This window comes from Homarus americanus, unplaced genomic scaffold, assembly GCF_018991925.1.
Source record: "Homarus americanus isolate GMGI-L3 unplaced genomic scaffold, GMGI_Hamer_2.0 scaffold47254, whole genome shotgun sequence".
Lineage (NCBI taxonomy): Eukaryota > Metazoa > Arthropoda > Malacostraca > Decapoda > Nephropidae > Homarus > Homarus americanus.
In genome coordinates this window covers 221,290-245,563 of record NW_024738685.1, presented here as the reverse complement: position 1 = coordinate 245,563, position 24,274 = coordinate 221,290, and the positions used below count along the sequence as shown (strand labels likewise).

The window sequence follows — 24,274 nt, the reverse complement described above, 5'->3', positions numbered from 1 at the left end:
CCACCCTCCACCCTCCCTCTCTCCCACCACTTCTCCCACCACCCACCCCCACTCTCCCCTCACCCTCCCCTCCCCACTCTCCCCACCACTCACACTCTCACCACTCCACCACTCCACCCTCACCTCCACCCTCCCGCACTCCTCACTCTCCCCACCCTCACCACTCCACCCTCACTTTCCCACGATACTCACGTCTTACCATTGTCTTCTCTCCCAAATAGAAAATGATCGTCATAAGGAAGGCGACAGTGTGAGGGCGGGACCACAATGTGAAGTCATATTGAAGTCCATTATGTCAACAAAACTGGTGTGTGTGTGTGTGCGTGCGTGTCACTATAACTGTATGTGTGTATGTGTGTGTGTGTGTGTGTGTGCGTGCGTGCGTGCTGTGTGTGTGTGTGTGTGTGTGTGTGTGTGTGTGTGTGTGCGCGTGCGTGTCTTGCGTCACTATAACTCTGTGTGTGTGTGTGTGTGTGTGTGTGTGTGTGTGTGTGTGTGTGCAGGGGGGGGCCTGCCCGCGCAAATGGCACTGATGACGGCACTCTCACTCCCGCGCCGCCCACGCCTCTCTTTGATCCCTCCACACCACACCCACGCCACCCACATGGGCGTATTGTTGGGGGCGGAGCTTGAGGCACACGTAGCTTAAGGCGGCATGGTGAAGGAAGGCTTGGGTGTTGCTGAGGGCGTGGCATGATACAGATGTGATGTAGAGAGGCGTGGTGGTGTGGTGAAGGCGTGGTGGTGTGGTGATGGCATGGTGGTGTGGTGAAGGCGTGGTGAAGGCGTGGTGGTGTGGTGAGGCGTGGTGGTGTGGGTGGTGGTGAAGGCATTAATTGGTGTGTGAGTGAAGGCGTGGTGTGGGGTGTGGATGAAGGCCTGGTGGTGTGGTGAAGGCGTGGTGGTGCGGTGAGGCGTGGTGGTGGTGTGGTGAAGGCGTGGTGTTGACGTAGAAGGCGCGGTGGTGTGATGAAGGCGTGTGGTGTGGATAGAGGCGTGGTGGGTTGATGAAGGCGTGGTGGTGGTGGCGTGGTATGAGTGCAGCAGGGAGCATGGTGGTGTGGGTGAAGGCGTGGTATGATGCAGCGAGGACGCGGGGAGGCGTGGTGGTGTGGGTGAAGGCGTGGTGGGTTGATGAAGGCGTGGTGGTGTGGTGAGGCGTGGTATGATACAGCAGGGGAGGCATGGTGGTGTGGGTGAAGGCGTGGTGGGTTGATGAAGGCGTGGTGGTGTGGTGAAGGCGTGGTATGATACAGCAGCGGGGACGCAGGGAAGCGTGTGTGGTGTGGGTGAGAGCGTGGTGGTGAGGTGAAAGCGTGGTGGTGTGGTGAAGCGTGGTGGTGTGGTGAAGGGCGTGGTGTTGGCGTGAAGGCGCGGTGGTGTGATGAAGGCGCGGTGGTGTGGATGAAGGCATGGTGGGTTGATGAAGGCGTGGTGGTGTGGTGAAGGCGTGGTATGATACAGCAGGGACGCAGGGAGGCGTGGTGGTGTAGGTGAAGGCGTGGTATGGTGCAGCAGGGAGGCGTGGTGGTGTGGCGTTGCAAGAGGTTGTTTTCTAAAGATTCTGCACCATGATCGTGGTTAGGAGTTCACTCAGGTCAGTGCGGGAAGAGTTTGGGATGGTACGGGCAGTTAGGGTGGGCGGGGCCCCGGGTGTGGTGCGGGCGGGCGGGCGGGCGTGGTGACGTAAGGCCCTGGGCGGCGTCACGGGCACATCCCCGGCCCCTCTTGGCCAGGATAAACCTTGTTAAAAGAAAAATGGTGGATCCTGCGCTCACCCCTTTTGACAATTTGCTTTTCCTTTTGTGTCACAACTGGTTTAAATTGCAAGATCGTGCTGGGCCGCCAGATATACTATATTACCGCCTGGGCACACGTGACTACTAATGATACTCCCGGCTTCTCCTCGCTTTTGTCTACATATTCCTCTCTACTTACAATGTAACAACTCGGTAATGAAGTGTTTAGCTGTTCAGCACATTTCTAGTCATAACTAACAACTATGAATTGAAGGTTTATTGTATAGTGCGTGTTTAGTCCTAGCTCGCAACTTTGAAATGAAGGTTAGTTCTGTCACCATTTAAAAATTATTTTACCTGTACTTTTGTATCTAAATCTGATATTGCTATGGTAGTTCTGAAATATACTTTTGAATCTCGGTTAATTTATCTCTCATGATCGAGACGCCCGCCGTGGTTGTCTTGTAAGTCTGCGTCTTGACAGCAAACCAGAGAAAAATCGGAGCGGAGTGTGGAGTGAGGGAGTGGGGTGGTCATTATGACGTGTGGGCATCTGTTTAGTGTTTCTCCAGCTTCTGTTACACTCCCTGCTCGCTGCATTGTGTGTCTGCGGCCCCTGTTGCATTCCTGGGTTGTTGTATCTCCTGTCTGCCGTCCCTGATGTATCCTGGTTTATTGTGTCTGCTGCTGCTCTGTTCCTGGCTTGTCTTGTCTGTTCCCCCTGTTATCCTGGGTTGTGTGTTCTATTGGTTGTTTTTGTTGTGGTCTTGGCTTGTCCTGTTGGCTGCCATTTATCGTTATCTTGGGTGATCCTGTCTTCTCCTCCAGTCTCTTATTGCCTGGGTTGTCGTTGCCCTTGAGGACCTTTGACCTGTAAGTGACCCGGGTCGTCCAGGCTGGTAAAGAACACAATACAAAGGGAGACAAGACAGTGAGCTAAGGACAGGGACCAAGTGGACTTGATAGTACCAGCATCATCCCCTCTGCTCCTCGAGATGACACGCCCGCCATTTGTCTTCACTTACTGTAAACTTCAAACCTCACGGATTTTTTTTAAGGGGGGAGCAATTTTCTCTTTGATTTATCCTCTAGGAACCATTTTATTTCTGATTGATATTGGGTCGACGGCATTATTGGCTTAAACTCCCCATCACGACTCGGATCTAGCTTGAGGGTCAGTGGCCTTAACAGGAGTTAAAAGTTTGCCTGCATTGTCGGGTAATAACGGACAGTACCAAGACACACGTTCTCGAGTACACGGCCTCATTCAGCCTCACCGCTAGGATTCCCAGAGTCTAGAAGCTTGATACTCGCTACAAGTTTGAAGACCTGAACTTACATTCTGAATCTTTCACTTGTGTCCAGAACCCCGTACTGTATTGTGATTAGCATTCCTGAATTCTGAGCCATACTCATGTAGTGCCAGTCATGAGCCCTAAAGCCTGCACAGTGAGTGGCATTCAATGTACCACTCTTGAACCGTACGAACTTCGTCCCATCCTTGAGTCCCAGATCCTGAACTCTGCACTCATGAATATCACTCCTCGATCCTGAACCTTGTACACTGATTACCGCCTTCGGGTTTCCAGGTCCTGAACCCTCCACTCTTAAGCACACACTGCTGAACCTTCTGGGCACATGAGTACCCGCCCCCGACTCCCAAGGCTTGGGCAGTGCCAGCAGACCTTGCGGGCTGCCACAAACAAAAGACTCTCCTTCCCCCGTGACCTTTAAGTTGGTAGCTTGTACATCCTTCCCGTCGCCACCACCAGCAAACTCACGTCTGTACCACGACACGTAGCTACAGCCCCGGCACGCCCCCCCCCTCTTAAACTCTCCCCCACACTGCTACAGCGTCCTCTGCTGTAACTACTTCTGCTCTTCTGCTGCTGGTGATAGAGTTGCTGGCTGCCCAGGTATATAATGGTGGTCATAATGTTTCTGGCTCTGCCCTGCTGGTAATGGGTGTTACGGGCTCTGTCCTGTTGGTGAAGGTGTTACTGAGCCTCCGTTTCTGATGATGGTGGTAATATTCTTAATAATATAACATTAATTTCCCCGCTTGCTCGAGACATGTGGCCGTCAAACCATTCATTATACGGGTTTTCTGTAGTGACTTCTGTGTAATGCAACAATCTTGATGCCACGAGATGATTATGTAACCCAGTCTTAAAGGATAATAACAAAATTGTGTATTTATTTATTTTTTGCCTATTGTTTTATTTTTTTTATTTTTTATTTATTTATTTAGTTCCGTAGTTGAGAATGTCTTTGTTCGTCAATGCCTGTGTGAAGTCAGTCAATATGCTAGCTGATGAGATGTAACTTTTTATTTACTTTTAGTGTGTGTGTGTGTGTGTGTGTGTGTGTGTGTGTGTGTGTGTGTGTGTGTGTGTGTGTGTGTGTGTGACCACCATTACATACAATATTGTCACCATCACACACTATATTCATCCTAGTCACTGTTCACACTGCCATACTATTTGCCTCTGTTATGTCTTCTACTATACACGAATTCCCTATCGCCTTTTTCCCTATTACACTGGATTTTTTTTGTGCAATTTATAATGTATACTGCCACACTGTTTAGTTTGTTATGGTTAGATTAGGTTAGGTTAGGTTATGAATATTTAATGTAGGCTTGAGTTGTAACCAGATCTTCTCACCCACGTGTTTAAGTCTCTCTCTCTCTCTCTCTCTCTCTCTCTCTCTCTCTCTCTCTCAGACTCCCATTCATCGATTATTCTTTCATAAGCCAACAATAAAAAATAATAATTTCATCCGATAATTATGTATTCAGAATAGAACGTGATTTCGCCCCAGATACAGCGATTATAATACTAAGACAATATTTTTTTTTCACCTTCTTCCAGGTCGGACGCCGCCGTGGAAAAATAAGAGCATCATGTCAGGTAAGCCAAGGAGGTAATCCCAGTTAAGAATGAGGATGACAAGGAAGGTCAGCTTTAAAACCTTTCCCTCCCCTCCTACCCCTCCACCCCTCAAGACCGAACCCTAACCTCTCCGAATCCTAACACCACGAACTCTGACACTCTGAATTCTAACACGCCGAGCCCCAACACCTTGAACATTCGAACTCCGACACCCAGAACCCCAACACGGTCGAAACACTTAGACACCCACAAACCCCGAACTCTGAATCCCTCACACCTAATTTTCCGAAATAATGAAACCTAACTCCTATTCACAGATTAAAAGGAAAAAAGTGAGTCATGAGATATCTTTTCAACCCCACCAAGGTTCTTAAGTGTACAGTAGAGGACAACCAACAAATTCTTTCGTGTTGTGATAGAAACATAAAATATGGCATGTATATATTACCTTAAGACACGCTTAAAAGACTGAAATTAACTGACATTTTAAGATGGTCGCCGTAGCATGGTCGAGAATATGTACTATACTGTACATATCAGTAACACCCATGTTTATACTTATGAAACATTGACTTTTATTCGCGAATTTTTTTACAAAATTCATTGTATATATTTTTTACAAAAAGCTGTAGCTACATAGGTTATTTGATAAAAGGTGCACATGATATACAGCGGCCAGCAAAGTAACGAAATATGTTAATTGTGATATAATACTGTACACACCTTGATTACATTATGGTATTTGGTCATGACAAGGTCAACGTGACGTAAATGGCAAGGATGACCACTTGCATAGACATTGTCCACTACACACACTTTTGCAGCCACATCTTTTGGGTTATTTACGGGCTTCATCTTATAGAGCTTTGTCATTCCAGCGAGTGTACCAGGTGTCATCAGATCGTCTTTTCCAGCCCCACTTGGAGGTAACACTTGTACACTAGGCTTGAGGGCTTGACCCCATACATAGCCTGCTTGATACCCCACACGAAGGTTCTGCTGATTATGGGAAGCCTTTGTTCGAAGGATTTTATCATAGTGGTTGTGAATCTGGGTAAATTGTGTCTTTAGCATTGTTTAACTTCCGTTTGACTGCTAGCTTCATCCTATGCTAAAACTGTAATTATTTGCCGAGTGTAAATGTGTTTTCAAATAATTGTTTAGTAGGGGAGTACAAATGCAACAGTGGCATCGAAAAAATTCTTCAATGTTCGGAAAAATGTCTTCTTGCCTTTGTCTTTGAATCCTGAGACTAAAAACATGGAAGAAGTGCAGGCCTTTGTTTGCATCGTTCTGACCATAAGCTTCTTAACTAAATCATGGATAAGTAACCATGTGTTTTTCAGGTTTTCCAAGCAACCTAGAGTTCTTTCAACCCCTCCTCATACAATTTTATCGAACACAGCTGCTGCTATCACTACAATATCCACATCATTTGATAAAATGGCAGCACGTTTCACATCATTGTTCTTGACAGCATGGATTGCATGAAGAGAGTCGAGTGTCTGCCTCCTTGTGGTTGCAATAAAGACCAAAAGTGAAGGTATCCTCCGAATTTTTCTTTGCTACTTTCTTTAAATTGTCTTCCAGGAGTGGGTAGAATTCCTTTTTACTCTCTTCATTTTGTAGGAAGCTGGGCCAGTTTGGGGAGCCTTACCCCCACCAGTCACTTTCCTTCTACTTCCCCCACCTCTAGTAAGTCTTAGTGTATGACTTTATATAATGGTTGCCCCTCGTGTAACGAGGATGGCCGGTCCAAGGGCCACCTAGGCGTGAATTGTTTTAAGGTGTAGAAGCTGCCGCTTACACAAAAACCACACCCTAAGTTAACGAGCTGCATGACCCAGTGTCAAGGAATAGCCCGAGAAGACTGGACAACACGATTCGCAAATGTATTAACATCCAGGGCCGGTATACACAAAACTTTTAAGTGCTAGCAAACAGTTGTTAAGGCTGACATTTTCCTGTTAAGCACTAATAGTACATACACAAAACTTTTAAGGGCCTTAATAGTACTGTTAAGTTAAAAGACCTCGGGAGCACTTTTAAGTCCCGTAATAGTCGTCTGTTGGTTGATACCCTGGCGACCACCACCAGCAGCGGCGGCGGCAACACATTTATCGGGAAAGGAGAGATATATTTAATGCATATAATGTGTATATATTGTGTGTATTCCCTCTTTATAGCAGAGATCTTCTTTCTTGACTTGGACAACACTGAGAACCATTGTGTCTCACTCTACCGCTGCTCACCACACCAGGAAACGCAACATTGACTCTCATGGTGATTTCCAGCCACGCCTTCTTTGGTTATTTGTTGTTAACCACCCATCACCTTTTTTAGTTAGGTTAGGAGGTTGGGTAACCTAACCTAACTAAAAAAAAAGTGATTTGCCCCAAAGATAAATGTCAGAATCGTCTAAAACAGCAAGAAAACTTGCGAAAAACTATATTTTTCACGTGAGAACAGGTAATGGGTGGTTAACGAAAAGAGAGTGACGCTGCGTGTCACCATAACATCAAATTGGGACTTGGAAAAATTCGTGATTTGTACAAGTAATAAATCGCGTTTATTTTTGGTCTGCGCCGCTTAATTCAAGTATATTCTTTCGTTACTCGATGAGATCTACTAAATGGTAAGAAAAAAACGTAAAAAGGTGATGAGTTGATAACGAAAAATAACCCCTTCTTTTGTCTTTATTATTGAGGAAAGCCTCCAAGCCTTCAAGCCTTCAAGCCTGTTGGTGGCTTGAAAGTGTTGAAATGGTGTTCTACAAAAAGCAAAAACAATACTAATGAATTCGAATGAACGATTATTCTAAATTAATAAGATTAATTACATAGAATAAAGTTTATAATACGATTTTAATTTCATCTAATAAATCATATTTTAATTGGTTAATGGATAATCTTAGCATTATGTGAATAGTTGTACCTAATTACATGTACTGTGATGTTTATTTACATATTAACACTACAGTTGTCAGCCATCTTGAATTTTGACCGTTATTTTATTTTATTTTTTTATTTAAGTTGTAATGTTTAATTCATGCCAACTTTCATGATTATGTCGCCAACTGAACGGTTCATAACTTTTATTGGCCGTATCCTCTACACTATCTGTAAAGAGTTGAAATATGTGACGATAATAAATAATCCTCAGTAATGTAAATATCATAAGGATCAGGAAAATCAGGTTTCATTACTTTGAAAATTTTACTCATATTCTGCGAAAAGGTTTTGGTCATAAGAACTTAAGAATGGAGGAAACTGCAGCGGGCAGTTTATATAGATTATGAACAAGAGTGGGCCCAGTACTGACCCGTGGGGAACCCCACTGGTTACACAGCCCCACTCAGATTTAACACCATCTACGTTGACCCTCTGTGTTCTATCAGTGAGCCACGATTTTATCCAATTTAAAACTTTCCCCTCGATACCATGAGCCTTAGGTTTTCTCAGAAGCCTTTGATGTGGTACTCTGTCAAACGCTTTGCTAAAGTCTAAGTAAATAACATCGTAATTATCGTCATTATCTACTACCTCGAAGACTTTCCTAAAAACCGTCAGCAGATAATAATAATAATAATAATAATAATAATAATAATAATAATAATAATAATAAGGAACCATAAAGAAATAAAAATACCTTCATTTTAAAAATGTTTCATTATACGGATGAACATAGTGGCACCATTCATGCTTTTAAAATTTCTTTTAAGTCGGCAAGTACACTTGGGTAGTCGGGGCAGTTCTCGTTGTCGACGATTCGCCTTTTTGTGTCGGCGACGAGCCTCATCACGGCTTCTTTCACCGTATTGTCGGCGATAACGGAATCCATGCAACTCTGCACCAAATAGATGAAGGAGTACAGATCGGTGGCGGGGCTGCAGGATCCTTCCCGGAATAAGAGGGGGCACATCCAAGGATATGTCTTCTCATCCTCGGGGTCCACGGACAAGTGACGGCCAGAGATGCCACTTAGACCTAGGTCTATGATATTTATTTTAATTCCATTATCCATATCCTGTATTAAGATGTTATCGGGTTTAAGATCATTGTGTATAATTTTTGTTTCATTCAGTTTTTGTAGTTCGTAAGCGACGGAGGAGAGAATATTATAAAATGCCCGGGTATCCGGTGGGTTTTGTGAAATATACGCCCCAATGTTTTGGTGCCCAACGAACGACATTAAGAGAGCGAGGGGCTTCCTGCACAGACCTTTAAGGACTGGGGTACCGCCTGCTCCGCCAGCAATCATATGTAACTTTGCCTCCCGTTCATAATCGTCGACGTCTTCATCCATAGCTGCGAGTTTTAAAACTAAATTTGTTTCGTCACATTCGACGAGGCTAGCGGTGCCGTGAGAGCCCTTCCCCAGTCTTTTTACAAATTGAAAATCAATCATTTCTTCAAAAGTGAATACAGGTAACTCAGTGAAGCCCCGACGCTTCCACTCCTTTAAGATTCCTTCAGACATGTCATCTTCGCCTAGAGACTTTGGGGTAGACAGCTTCGTGGCTAAGTTGGCCTTCAATTGCTTGTCTCTCCAGGCCCTGGCCCGGCGTACCTCGGCGTCTCGTGCCGCTTTTCTCGCCTCCACTAACCGTTGCTGTGCTGCGTTACGTAGAACAATGTGTTTGAACATATTTGTAAATTACAATATATTATATAAAGATCTCTTGGAGACGTAAAGTAAGAAATTCAGGGGTACAAGCTGTTTTTGATGTATTCAACTGAAATACATTAGGTTGGAATATTGATATAGCAGTGGAAATGTAGTGTGGTGAAGATCTTGTGAAGTGAAGATCTTGTCTAGTGAACATATGGTGTACTGTTGTAGTAAACATGTGGTGTAGTGAACATATGGTGTACTGTTGTAGCAAACATGTGGTGTAGTGAACATATGGTGTACTGTTGTAGTAAACATGTGGTGTAGTGAACATGTGGTGTACTGTTGTAGTAAACATGTGGTGTAGTGAACATATGGTGTACTGTTGTAGTAAACATGTGGTGTAGTGGTGTAGTGAACATGTGGTGTAGTGGTGTAGTGAACATGTGGTGTACTGTTGTAGTAAACATGTGGTGTAGTGAACATGTGGTGTACTGTTGTAGTGAACATGTGGTGTACTGTTGTAGTGAACATGTGGTGTACTGTTGTAGTGAACATGTGGTGTGAACTGTTGTAGTGAACATGTGGTGTACTGCTGTAGTGAACATATGTGTACTGTTGTAGTGAACATGTGGTGTACTGCTGAACATATGTGTACTGTAAACATGTGGTGTAGTGAACATGGTGTACTGTTGTAGTAAACATGTGGTAGTGAACTGTTGTAGTGAACATGTGGTGTACTGTTGTAGTGAACATGTGGTGTACTGCTGTAGTGAACATGTGGTGTACTGTTATGTGAACATGTGTGTACTGCGTTTAGAACATGTGTACTGTTGTAGTGAACATGTGGTGTAGTGAACATGTGGTGTACTGCTGTAGTGAACATGTGTGCTGTAGTGAACATATGGTGCTGTAGTGAACATGTGGTGTAGTGAACATGGTGTACTGTTGTGTAAACATGTGTAGTGAACATGTGTAGTGAACATGTGGTGTACTGTTGTAGTAAACATGTGGTTTAGTGAACATGTGCACTGCTGTAGTGAACATGGTGTAGTGAACATGTGGTGTACTGTTGTAGTAAACATGTGGTGTAGTGAACATGTGGTGTACTGTTGCAGTAAACATGTGGTGTAGTTGTGTAGTGAACATGTGGTGTACTGGTGTAGTGAACACATGGTGTACTGTTGTAGTGAACATGTGGTGTACTGCTGTAGTGAACATGTGGTGTAGTGAACTCGTGGTGTACTGTTGTAGTGAACATGTGGTGTAGTGAACACGTGGTGTACTGTTGTAGTGAACATGTGGTGTACTGTTGTAGTGAACATGTGGTGTACTGGTGTCGTGAACATATGGTGTACTGTTGTAGTGAACATGTGGTGTACTGTTGTAGTGAACATGTGGTGTACTGTTGTAGTGAACATGTGGTGTACTGTTATAGTGAACATGTGTAGTGAACACGTGGTGCACTGTTGTAGTGAACATGTGGTGTAGTGAACACATAAGAACATAAGAACATAAGAAAATAAGGAGTCTGCAATAGGCCGGTTGGCCTGTGCATGGCAGCTCCGGTCGAGAGTTACTACCACTCTATCATCCATGAATCTATCAAGCCTCCTTTTGAAACTTTCCAGAGTTCCAGCATTTACTACAAAGTTCCAGCCCCCCCTCACACGTTCCAGCCCCTCCTCACACGTTCCAGCCCCTCCTCACACGTTCCAGCCCCACACCCTCACACGTTCCAGCCTCCACGTTCCAGCCTCACACGTTTCCAGCCTCACACGTTCCAGCCCTCACACGTTCCAGCCCTCCTCACACGTTCTACTCCCCCTACCCCCTCCTCACCCCTAAGGCCTCACTACCATTAACGTTTCACTACACACAGGAGACAATATTTAACAAGACTAATAAGATCATTATCAAACCTCTCCAATATTATGTGACAGCGATATGGTCGCCAGCATACAACCAAACTTACCGAACTGACTGATGGAAATATGGTGTTACTGCGGCAATTAACGTAGGAATGAGGATCTTCGGTGTTATTTAAATAAAGCACAGTCACAATTTTCCAAGCGGGTATATAAATAGACTACACGACCTCACCCTAGGGAAAAAATAATGACGAACAGGTCTCGGTCAGTACACCAACCAGGCAAGCATTTAAGTCTTGTTAACACTTGTGTACACTGTGGACTACTGTATAGTCCACAGTGATTACCGTGATTACAAACTAGGCTACTGTCACTACTAATTAGGCTACCGTGAATATCAACTACGCTAACGTGACTATTTACTCGGTTAACTTTACTCCTAGACTATCCTCTCGTCTGGGCTACCATCCTTCTTGGTTACAGTCATTACGAGGCTACTGTCAACGTTATTAACAGTCTATGTCTACCCGTCTTGACTGTGACTGCCTGACTGACGAGCTGACGCAGTTCACAACCACTTCTTGGTCATCCGAAGATCTACCACTTGACAAGAAGACGACTGTCAGCGACATTCTTGAGTTCAATTAATAAATCTTTTTCAAGGAGGAACCAAGGAACGCGTGGCAGCTCACTCACTCCAAGGATACAGCAACTCTATCCCACCCTTGAGGCCTCCCGTGTCGGCCACACTTCTCAGAACCCAAGACCAATGTGGATCATTATGTATCAAAATTACCCAAAAGTTGGCGAATTTAGGATAAGGGATTCAATACTCTTCAGAGCATGTCCATCTCTTGTCAATATCGTCTTGTAGAATCCCCTTAAAACTCTATACACTGTTTAGCAATTCTATACTTTCTTATCACCGTCTTGGGTTTTTGTATGCGTGTAACTTTTTGCACTCCCGTCCACATGATATACACGGGGGCACACTGGCCGCTCCACGTCAAAAGGCTGCTGTAACTACCAATACGGTCAGATACCGGCGAGCTCACTGATAACGACAGAGAAATGAGCAATAATTTGAATAAATATTTTTCGACAGTTTTCATCACCGAAAATTTAAACATGATACCCGGGGCACCGACTCTATTCAGAGATAGTGAAGAAAACAAATTAAGCGAGATAGTAGTGACTAGTAACGATGTTGCGAGTCCTATCCTGCTCGGATATTATAAGAACTTTATCTATATCACCTTTATTGATTCCTTTCACCCACTTGAATACTTCTATCATATCTCCCCGCACTCTTCGTCTTTCTAGGGAATGCAAGTTTAGTTTCTTTAACCTATCCTGATATGGAAGGTTTCTAAGTCCCGGAATCATTTTTGTCATTCTTCGCTGCACCGACTCTAGTGAATTGATATCCATTCTATAATAAGGGCACCAGAACTGAACCGCATAATCGAGGTGCGGCCTGACTAGCGCAAGATATACTGTAGTTGCAATAAGACCTCTGCACTCTTATTACTTACACTTCTATATATAAAACCCAATACTCTGTTTGCCTTATTTCGAACATTAACGCACTGTTTTCTAGGCCGTAGGTCCGGGCTTACAAGTACCCCTAGGTCTCTTTCACAAGTCGACTTCTCTAGGTTGATGTTGTTCAGGCTGTATACATTGACAGTATTTGTTCTTCCAATATTACGTACGCTGCACTTGCTGGTGTTGAATTTCATTTGCCATTTTTCAGACCACCCCTGCAGTTTATTTAGATCCTCCTGTAATGCATTTGCATCCTGCCCTGAATTAATCTGCCGCCCTATTTTGGTGTCATCCGCAAACTTGCTTATTTCACTGCTGATCCCAGTATCTAGATCGTTTATGTAGATTATGAACAAGAGTGGGCCTAGTACTGACCCCTGGGGAACCCCACTGGTTACACGACCCCACTCAGATTTAACACCAACTACTCTGGTCACCAGACAACGTTGTGGAAGTGTTAGTAGTTAAGAATGCAAATTCAAAACCTAATTGTTCTTAGGTAATCAGAAACGAACTCTGGAAAATTGAAAATACTGAATATACAGTGTACGTTAAAAGCATTATCAGCCCTGTTGCAGGCCTTACCTTTGTATGAAATCTCACAGAAGAAAACTTTCCATTGTAATAAATTAGCCCTCAGCCTCACATAACAGCCTGTCATGTAAAATGTCTATAGCCGGTATTATGGAGAAGAAAAACCGGACTGTGAGAAATACAATACAAGGTATCACTGTCCAGAATAATACGCTGTACACTTTTTTACACTGTCATGGCAAAGGTGAGTTATGTGCCCTTTGGGGGGGACGTAGGTGGAAAATTACATAATTCGGGTTTAGAGCGCCATAAGCAGGAAAGTATATGTCGTTGTATACCACCGCTGGCGCGAATTTAACAAATTTCATTGTAAACGTCTTAGCCGGAAACACTGACCCTAAGTCCATGTCTGGGGGAGTCCCTTAATAAAATCGGAAGTACATCGTGTATATGCTTAGCTCTTGCTTGTGAAAACAAAATTGCAAATTAAAAATTAATCAGCAACCCTTCTCCTGTCGTTTAGTTTAGGCAGTCGCTGAGTACTTAAGGTTAGACGGGCAATATTCCAACTGTTACCAAGTTCTTATTATGTAAAACTCCTCAAGCGTAAGTGAACATCTTGTCAGCATTAAAGTTCGTTGCAGGAAGACGTATGATAATCATTCAGTCACTTAAAGGTTCAGTGTAGTCCAGGATATGGATTAATTACGTCTACTGGAAATACTAAGCAGGTGTTAATAAATCAATGAGTAAAATTGTGTTTTGATGTGTTGATTAGTTAAAGAAAATTGGAATATTTATAAAACATAAAATTTTAAATTCACTGTTTTAGTGAGATTACCCCACTTCATATATGGCGGCACCACCATTATTTATCCTCAGTGATAGTGAAGTGGGACTGTATGGAAAACATCATTATACGTTGTGTCCAAATACTCAAATAATATTACTGTAACTGGCTAACCTAACAAATAATATAAATTTACCCAACTGACGAAGAGAGAACAAGGCATCTATCAGAAAAACGGCGAATGAAATTCAACACCAGCAAGTGCAGCGTACTTAATATTGGAAGAACAAATACTGTCAATCTATACAGCCTTAACAACATCAACCTGGAGAAGTCGGCCTAGAAAACAGTGCGTTAATGTTCGAAATAAGGCAAACAGAGTATTGGGTTTTATATATAGAAGTGTAAGTAATAAGAGTGCAGAGGTCTTATTGCAACTACAGTATATCTTGCGCTAGTCAGGCCGCACCTCGATTATGCGGTTCAGTTCTGGTGCCCTTATTATAGAATGGATATCAATTCACTAGAGTCGGTGCAGCGAAGAATGACGAAAATGATTCCGGGACTTAGAAGCCATACTTATCAAGATAGGTTAAAGAAACTAAACTTGCTTTCCCTAGAAAGACGAAGAGTGAGGGGAGATGTGATAGAAATATTTAAGTGGGTGAAAGGAATCAATAAACGGGATATAGATAAAGTTCTTATAATATCCGAGCAGGATAGGACTCGAAGCAACGGATTTAGGTTGGATAGGTTTAGGTTTAGGAGGGAGATAGGAAGGAACTGGTTCACAAATAGTTTGGTGGACGAGTGGAACAAGCTTAGCAACTTTGTAATAAGTGCTGGAATGCTGGAAAGTTTTAAAAGGAGGCTAGCTATCTAGCTTTTTGTGGTAAAAATAAAAATAGGATGAGGGTGTGTTTGCCAGGAGCTGGGGTGGAGGATATAGTTGACAGGGTGGACAATATCTTATCTGGTAATGGGAACAAACCCATTATCTGCCTCAATGCAGGAGGCAATGATATTGGTCGGTGTAGGAGTGAGGAGCTTCTTGATAAGTTCAGGACAGCTATAGAACGTATTAGGACAAAGGGAGGGATCCCTATCATATGTGGTGTCCTACCTAGAAGGAGAGTTGGCAATGGATGGTTGTCAAGGGCAGTTGGTGTCAACGGCCGTCTTGACAGATATTGCAAGTCAATATCAGTCCCATTCATTGACAACTGGGACAACTTCTATGGCAGAAGGGACCTTTATGCTAGGGATGGGGTGCACCTGTCTAAGGATGGGGAGGCAACCCTGGCTGGGTCTCTCGAGAGAGCAGTTCAAAAGATATCCAAGTCTTTAAACTTCTAGGGGAACATATGAGCACGGGGGTGGAGGAGACTGCAGTGGGAGCGGGTAAGCAAAGTGAAAGGTTACAGGGAAATAGCGTTAGGAATGATGACAAAACTAAATTAGACCGGGAGTTAAAACCTATATGCGACAAAGAGAGGACTAACTTAAATGTCTACTATGCAAACAGTAGAAGTATGAGAAACAAAATGGATGATATTAGGGCCTTGGTATGTACCGAAAAAATCGATATAATAGCATTCACCGAAACATGGATGAACCAAGACTTACGTGAGTTACCTGTCGAATACCAAATAGCAGGTTACAAATTATTCCATACTGATAGGCAGATTAGGAAAGGAGACGGAGTAGCAATCTATGTCAGGGATAATCTGAAGTGTGAAATAAATAAGGAAATAATAACTGAACGGAATACAGAAACAATTTGGATAGAATTAATCGACGGTAGGGAAAAATTAATCGCAGGAGTAATATATAGACCTTCCAATCTTGATAGAGTTAATGAGCGACTTATTTGGGATGAAATGCGCAGGGCTTCCATACACAGCAAAGTCTGTATAGTAGGCGACTTTAACTTTAGCCAAATAGATTGGATTAACCTTACTGGTAACTCAGAATCAGAGGATTTTCTTGAAACGATCCAGGACTGTTTCCTAAGTCAACATATAACCGAATCCACCCAGGGTAATAATATACTCGATTTAGTTCTGTCGAACAGAGAAAGCCTCATTAGTAATGTCGAGGTAGGGGACGAACCTGCTAACAACGATCACAAAGAAATTAGATTCCAGTTACATTTTCAGGGCAGCCGTAAGGAAAATTCCACGAAAGTCCCAGATTTCAGCAGGGCAAACTTTGATAGTTTGAAGAGGCAGTTGAGAGAAGGGGTATCACGCTTGGGGGTGAACTACATGATCTCACATGATGTGACCTACAATGTACCCACATCGGGCGACCTCACTCTACCCGGAGACTTGATGGTTGAGACTGACCTGATAAGGAGATCTGAGGTTGCCGAGTTCCATGACAATTTAAATAATGAATTACTTAATGCACAAAGGCAGAACATACCATACAGAATACTCAGATCAAACAACAATGACCCTAAATGGATAAATAATTATTTAAAGAACATTATTGATCAAAGGAAAGCTATAGGTAGGAGGATAAATCGTGGCGAAGTTTACCTCCGAGATTATTATAAGGTATTGGCTGGTAGTGTTAAGACCGAGATAAGAAAAGCAAAGAGGAATAATGAGCCGAGGATAGCAAGGGAGGCGAAGTCAAACCCCAAGGGATTCTATCAAATGTATCAAGCTAAAACACGAGAAAAGATAGAACCAATACAGTCAGATACCGGCGAGCTAACTGATAACGAAGGAGAAATGAGCAATAATCTGAATAAATATTTTTCAACAGTTTTCACCACCGAAAATTTAAACATGATACCCGAGGCACCGACTCTATACAGACATAGTGAAGAAAACAAATTAAGCGAGATAGTAGTGACTAGTAACGATGTTAGTAAGCAAATAGACAAATTAAAGCCTAATAAGTCACCTGATCCCGATGAGATGTTTGCCAGAGTATTAAAGGCATGTAAGGAAGAGCTTAGTATGCCATTAGCAAAGTTGTTTAACATGTCCTTAAAAACAGGTGTAGTACCAGAATCCTGGAGGATAGCGAATGCAATACCGATTTTCAAGAAGGGAGATAGATCACTATCCTCTAACTACCGCCCAATCAGTCTAACATCAATTGTAGGCAAATTACTGGAAGCAATCATTTCAAACTCTATTAAGTCACCTGGAGAAGCACAAGTTGATCAATGATTCCCAGCATGGCTTCACAAGCGGGCGTTCATGTCTAACTAATCTATTAACATTCTTTTCATCAGTTTTCGAATCGGTGGACGAGGGGCACAATTATGATGTGGTATATCTCGACTTTAGCAAAGCCTTCGACAGAGTCCCCCACGAGAGACTAATAAGAAAAGTTAAGGCTCATGGCAATTAAAGGTAATATTCTAAAATGGATTAGGGCGTGGTTACAGGACAGGAAACAGCTAGTGAGCATTAACGGCACTAAATCCCATTGGAGCAACGTCACTATTATATACATAAACGACATAGATATCGGCATACACAGCAACATAAGTAAATTTGCTGATGACACTAAAATAGGACGTGTAATTAAATCTGACGAGGACTCCGCAAAACTACAGGAAGATCTAAACAAATTTTTCGAATGGTCTGAAAAATGGCCGATGAAATTCAATGTGGACAAATGTAAGGTACTCAGTATAGGAGATGTAAACAGGGAAACCAGATACCAGATGAACAATGCTGTTATTGAGAAATCTGACTGCGAGAGAGATTTAGGAGTAATGATAAGTAGGAATCTTAAGCCAAGTAAACAATGTGTTTTTGTTCGAAACAAGGCTAATAAAGTACTTGGGTTCATACAAAGGAGTGTTAGTTACAAGACTAGCGAGGTCATCTTATGACTATATCTTGCGCTTGTGAGACCTCACTTGGATTACACAGTTCAAATCTGGTCACTGTATTACAGAATGGATATAGAATCCTTGGAAAGAATTCAGAGGAGAATGACAAGACTAATCCCGGGCATTAGGAACCTTGAGTACTGAGACAGGTTAAAGCATCTTAATTTGCACTCTCTCGAGAGACGTAGAGCGAGGGGCGGCATGATAGAGGTGTATAAATGGAAGTCAGGGCTAAACAAAGGGGACATTACAAAGGTACTCAAACTATCCAACCAGGAGCGAACTCTTAACAATGGTTTTAAATTAGACAAATTTAGATTTAGGCGCGAAATAGGTAAACATTGGTTTGGAAATAGAGTAGTGGACGAGTGGAACGTTACGAAATTTCATCATTAACTCGAATACGATGGATAGCTTCAAACATAGGTTGGATGCTTATATAAGCAATAGGGGTTGGGTGTAAATGGGACTGCCCAGTATGGGCCATTAGGCCCCCTGCAGTTTCCTCCATTCTTATGTCCTGTAGCTTATACAGGATCATTGGCGTTTTTGATTCGTTGTGTCAATTGTTTGACTGCTGTCACTTTTCACAAAATAAACCATTGCGTATGTTTCGGTGTTTTTTTCTCTTAGTTATTGGCACATTATGCTAACACGGGTTCATTAACGCTGTGAGAGAGAATGTGTTAATCTCCACTTGGTAATCGTCTGTTGTTCTCAACCTTAGAGAACTTACAAAGTTTCTCACGGACTTATCACCTCTGTGTCTTCTGTGTGTATTTCACGGAGTTCAATAAACGTGAAATGACAGAGGATTATCATAAGGGATACTAATAAAAAGGGTAAACACTCATGGATGTGGTGATGGTTGGTCAGACGAGGTTGAGGGCGGAATCAACTGACCATTACCGGGAGTATTATTTGTGTGGAGTATGGACCCAGTGTTTACTATCCTGTTGTGTTGGTTTTACCCTGACCAGACCCATTTCTTCGCCCAGGATAACACCTCCTCCTTCGTGGACACGCTACCTCTACCTTCGACTTTATTTGTCATTTGAATTTTACTTTGTCACATGAGGTTTAAGATAAGGATGGCCTGTGAACACGTAAGTAGCTAAGAGGGGATTAATGGTGTGTATCCGCGAGGAAGTGTGTACAAGTGAGGTGAGGGTTGTGTTACGTCACGGGCGGCGGTCGTAGAGAGGCAGCGGGCGGATTTAATCATGATTTGTGTGTCAGGAGAAGCGACGAGTGTAGTAGTTACAGAAGGGGTACGGGATCAGCCTAGCTACACATTATGTTATTATCCCTGTGCTTGTCAGGTCATCGCGGTCCTCCCCTGTGTACCCCCTCCCAACCTCCTGCTGCTGATAAGCTGGGGAAGCAGATTATGATAGCAGGATCCTTAGATAAGGCGTCGGTGATACTAGGCAAATGTAAGGCCACCACTAAGTAAACACTGTACCATTAACGTCGGCTAGGGTGTCAGGATGTGTAGTTTCCATATTAGATTCCACGGGTACTGGCGCCCTAAAACTGCAATAACGAGGAAAAACTTCTTGTCGAGTCATAATGAGACTCTACTAGTGACGTATCTAATCTGAATGGTGATAGATAATTATTGATATTTTTTGTTTCCGCAGCTAAACGTTAGTATTGTTTAATAGCAGAAAAATCCGACTATAGTATATTCAAAATTACATTATATTTGGCAGTAGAGTAAAGCGCTAGTAACTGGTGTCCCCAGACTCCCCATCCCTGCCTCCTCCACCTTCCATCGTCAGGTCCGCCAGTCCCCCTCCCCCCCCCACCCCCCCAGCACCCTGTGGACGCGGACGTCTCGGTGTAGATTGTAATTGACAGCAGTTGAGTTGGTTGTGTGAGAGAGAGAGGGAGAGGAGACGGCGCGGTAGACTATGCTCCCTCGCCGCCGCATTCCACCAACGATCATGATTCTCCTTGGTAAGTGTGCGATGTGATTGTTGTTACGGAGATGCTGGTAGTAAGGGTGGTCCTTGATGCTACAGTTTGCTCTTCCTCCCGGGGAACTTGGTGATGATATTTTATAAAGGAATTTATTTGTCCAGGTTACAGTGGTGTTGGTAACATTACTGTTGTTCGCAGTGACGTTTACAGTACACTAGTTCTGATTGAATGAGTCAGTGTTGTCATGATGACTCGGAAGTTTCATCCTCCTGTCAGTTTATTATGGGATAGATTGTTTTATTGTTTGATTATGTACTTTATTGTATAGAACTAGAATTTAGACTTTGTACCATAATGAAAACTCTTGTAAAATAATGGGAGAAAGTGAACGTCGTGGGGTTGGATAGACTGTGCACGAGATATATTCCCGCACAATTACAGAACATTATTTCATTGTTTAATTACAAAGTTGTGTTATTAAAGTGGGATGAAAGACGTCTCGAGCCTTAATGTTTTAGTTGTGATTAACATTCCACGGCATATGCTTAAGAGTGGTTATTATGTGAAGTGTGTTGGTTACCAGACACTTCTCGACGCCTGTCATATCTCCCGAATCTTAAATGTCCGGCATCAATATTTGTAAGGCACTGCTGTGTCATTTAGTACGTAATATATTTTTTTTATAACACCTTTCACATCAGGGTTGGTGACCACAGTGCTCCAACTCTAAACGTTTTCGGGCTGTTTTTACTGATCCTCTAAGGCAGGGGTGCTGAACCAGGGGGGAATTTCCCCCCTCAGGTTTTCAGGGGGGGAAACTGATACTAATATGGAAAAAATAAAGGATTTTCAGTATTATATGCATATTATTTGGAATGCACTTTTTGAGGCAGACAATCTTGGAAAGGAGGGGGGAATCACATTCTGACATATGGTGAAAGGAGTGCATGGGGCAAACAAGGTTGAGAACCACTGCTCTCAGGTTTTGTATCTCCCTGGAAACTAGTTTTTAATTTAATTCCGCTATCCTAGTCTCTGTTTACCTTTAACTTTGCCCATTAATATCTCTGTTATTAGTCACTCATTCCATAATTATATGACCTTAGTATCGAATTTTTCCTTTTCTTTACATTTCAAGTATTTCTCTTGAAGTTTTTGCAGACCATAGTATGTCTTCATTTTTTTTCCTGTCAGTGTAACGTATTTCTTAAAATTCGCCTTTAACACCACATTTCAATATCCTCCAACCTCTTTCTGGTGTCCAGTGAAATGTCCACGCTTCTGACCCACACATCAGTCCTTGCCGTATAAAACCTTTCAGAAGCCTTTTTCTCAAGTCGTAGTTAATGTTCCCTTTCAATCGGTATTTTAAATGGCGTTTTGCTTGGCTGATAATAACGACAGTAATAGCCCATTCAAACTTTATTGAACCTTGGAATGCGCGATTAGATAATGTTTGATGGATTTCATGACATCTCTTGTGAAACCTGGTATGCTCTTGTCGCCGGTTACCCACAATAAAATAGCTTGGATCTTAGACAAAAAAAGAGGCATTTCCCCAACATATCCTGAAATACCGAATTTTAATATATATTTATTAGGTTACTTGTATACCATTATTTATATAGCTGGGGTACCTGGCGACGCAAACTTTACCTGTATAATAACCATAAACTGTGGTGTCGGAGATCCAGACCATGATGACTTGTACTCGGTCGACTTAAGGCTCTACTCTAGACTTAATACCTGATGCGGGACAGTCACTTCCTTAAATGTACAGTCACCCAAAAAAGTCCTGTCGCGAACCATGAACCCCGAGATTCAGACTCGTGAACCCGAAGCAGTAGACACTGATACATTAGTCTGTCTATAAATGCTTCGGATTCAAGAGTCTGAATCTCGGGGTTCATGGTTCGCGACAGGACTGTTTTGGGTGAATGTACCTAGATACAGTATGGCACCTTGCAGAAGAGGGGTCCAACCTGCAATGTTAGCGTGGATGACTACTCTTTGGAGCTGTGGGTATATTAGTATTATATGCCGACTGAACATTCCTCAACCTAAAGAGTAAAAATTTTTTGTGTGGTGTTTTCGGTTCCTTTGTCCTTGCTATTTAGTAGGGTACAGAGGAGACCTATTATATCCGGGTTATTACTTCAGTAGTTTTTACGATTTTTACAGTGTAATTACTCGGGTCGGAGGCTGTTCAGATACGGATGTAGAGAATTATAAATGAAGGCGGGACGTGTGTACAAGCATGGACACTGAAAGTAGGGGCGATATGACCTCTATTTTGAAGGAGTCAATACTGTGGTGATGGTCATTAGTCAGCCATAACATTATTTCTCTTAGCTTAAAGAAGTTTTCCGAGTTGCTGGTGAGAAACACGTGTTGTGAAACCTTAGCTTGGCGTTGTGGTGTGTCTTGTCACTTGGGTTGCTGAACCGGAATGCTGCAGGTGGGAGTGGGACAACGTCTCAGTGTCTTGCCAACCGATAGACTTAGTTATATCATTTGGTGTTGTTTATCTTCTTCTGCAAAAACCGCATTGGGACTTTAGATTATTTTACTTGAGATGAGGCAATTTGAGGTGGGTAAACCTTTGACCTCATATAATGGCAAATATCGCACAGTTTTGAGTCAAATATACTAAGATGTAGTAATTTTCTCTCCTGCATCTGCACTTGTGTTTTGAGAATGTAAACATAATGTTGTTTATTTGGGTCCGGTGTTATAACCATTACTTTAATATTAAATACTAAAGTAAGATGTATACTGACGAGTCCATTCAATAATCGGCTGGATTATTTGAAGTAGTCTCCTGATAAATGTGAGTGTCACTAAGTAAAGTTATCCCTAGTCTTTGTACACGATGAGGATCTTGTCTGTTGTTGAACTTTTACCCTCCAAGTTCATGACTACCTGGAGCATAACAACAACGTACTTGATTTGTTTTTGTGCGCGTGTAAAAGGGTGGCCAAACTTTATCATTGGTATTATTTTTATTTATATATCTTTTAACATGACAATTTTCGTCCTAATCGAACGCTTGTTTATAAATGAGATTTTTATGTTTTGAGCGTGTAACATATTCGTATTTAAGTGGGTGAAAGGAATCAATAAAGGAGATATAGATAAAGTTCTTAAAATATCCGAGCAGGATAGGAATCGAAGCAACGGATTTAAGTTGGATACGTTTAGGTTTAGGAGGGAGATAGGAAGGAACTGATTCACAAATAGGGTGGTGGACGAGTGGAACAAGCTTGGCAACTTTGTAGTAAGTGCTGGAACGCTGGGAAGTTTCAAAAGGAAGCTAGATAGATTCATGGATGATAGAGAGTGGTAGCAACTCTCGACAGGAGCTGCCATGCACAGACCAACCGGCCTATTGCAGACTCTTTATTTTCTTGTGTATCAATATTTTTAAGGAATGGTTGAACTGTTCCTGTTTCTTCACGTACTGAGTCTCCGTTCAACTTTTATGGACACATCTGCCTGGTTTCCACTGTAATATATCGTATCATTGATAATATGCAGGTTATATGGAGAAACGCCTATAATTTGTGTTGCCTTGGTGGTGGTGTGGGTAGACGTGGTGGTGGTAGACGTGGTGATGGTAGTGGTGGTGTTAATAGTTGTTAGTAATTATAGTGGTGCTAGTAATTGATGATAATGGTAGTGTTAGTAATTGGTGATAATGGTGGTGGTAGACGTAGCGACGCTTGGAGGGCTGTTAATGGTAATGGTTACATATGATGACGGAGTGACATAGTAGAGGTGGCGAACGTGATAGTAATAGTTATAATGGTGGTAGACATGATGAAGGTTAGTTATAGTGGTGGTAGACATGATGGGGGTTAGTTATAGCTGTGGTAGACATGATGGGGGTTAGTTATAGCTGTGGTAGACATGATGGGGGTTAGTTATAGCTGTGGTAGACATGATGGGGTTAGTTATAGTGGTGGTAGACATGATGGGGTTAGTTATAGTGGTGGTAGACATGATGGGGGTTAGTTATAGTGGTGGTAGACATGATGGGGGTTACTTATAGTTGTGGTAGACATGATGAAGGTTAGTTATAGTGGTGGTAGACATGATGGGGGTTAGTTATAGTGGTGGTAGGCATGATGAAGGTTAGTTATAGTGGTGGTAGACATGATGGGGGGTTAGTTATAGTTGTGGTAGGCATGATGGGGTTAGTTATAGTGGTGGTAGACATGATGGGGTTACTTATAGTTGTGGTAGACATAATGAAGGTTAGTTATAGTTGTGGTAGACAGACATGATGGGGGTTAGTTATAGTGGTGGTAGACATGATGGGGGTTAGTTATAGTGGTGGTAGACATGATGAAGGTTAGTTATAGTGGGGGTAGACATGATGGGGGTTAGTTATAGTGGTGGAAGACATGATGAATGTTAGTTATAGTTGTGGAAGACGTGATAGATGTGGTGTGGGTTGGGTAGAGACAGGTTGAGTGCTGATAAGCCTCCGATAAGTT

General features: G+C 42.6%; 1 protein-coding gene across 4 annotated transcripts in view; it reads left to right on the top strand.

The window, feature by feature from the left end:
* Positions 1-4,608: 4,608 nt before the first annotated feature.
* LOC121874314 (ETS domain-containing protein Elk-3-like) overlaps positions 4,609-24,274 on the top strand; it is a 75,085-nt gene continuing 55,419 nt past the window's right edge. For 2 of the 4 annotated variants that reach the window (XM_042378417.1, XM_042378414.1), the window contains exon 1: positions 19,720-19,811. In XM_042378417.1, coding sequence (XP_042234351.1) covers positions 19,766-19,811 — 46 coding nt within the window. In that variant the 5' untranslated portion in view covers positions 19,720-19,765. Of the gene's footprint in view, positions 4,652-19,719; positions 19,812-24,274 lie in introns of those variants that run through there. The other 2 variants (XM_042378418.1, XM_042378416.1) reach the window with 2 other exon arrangements.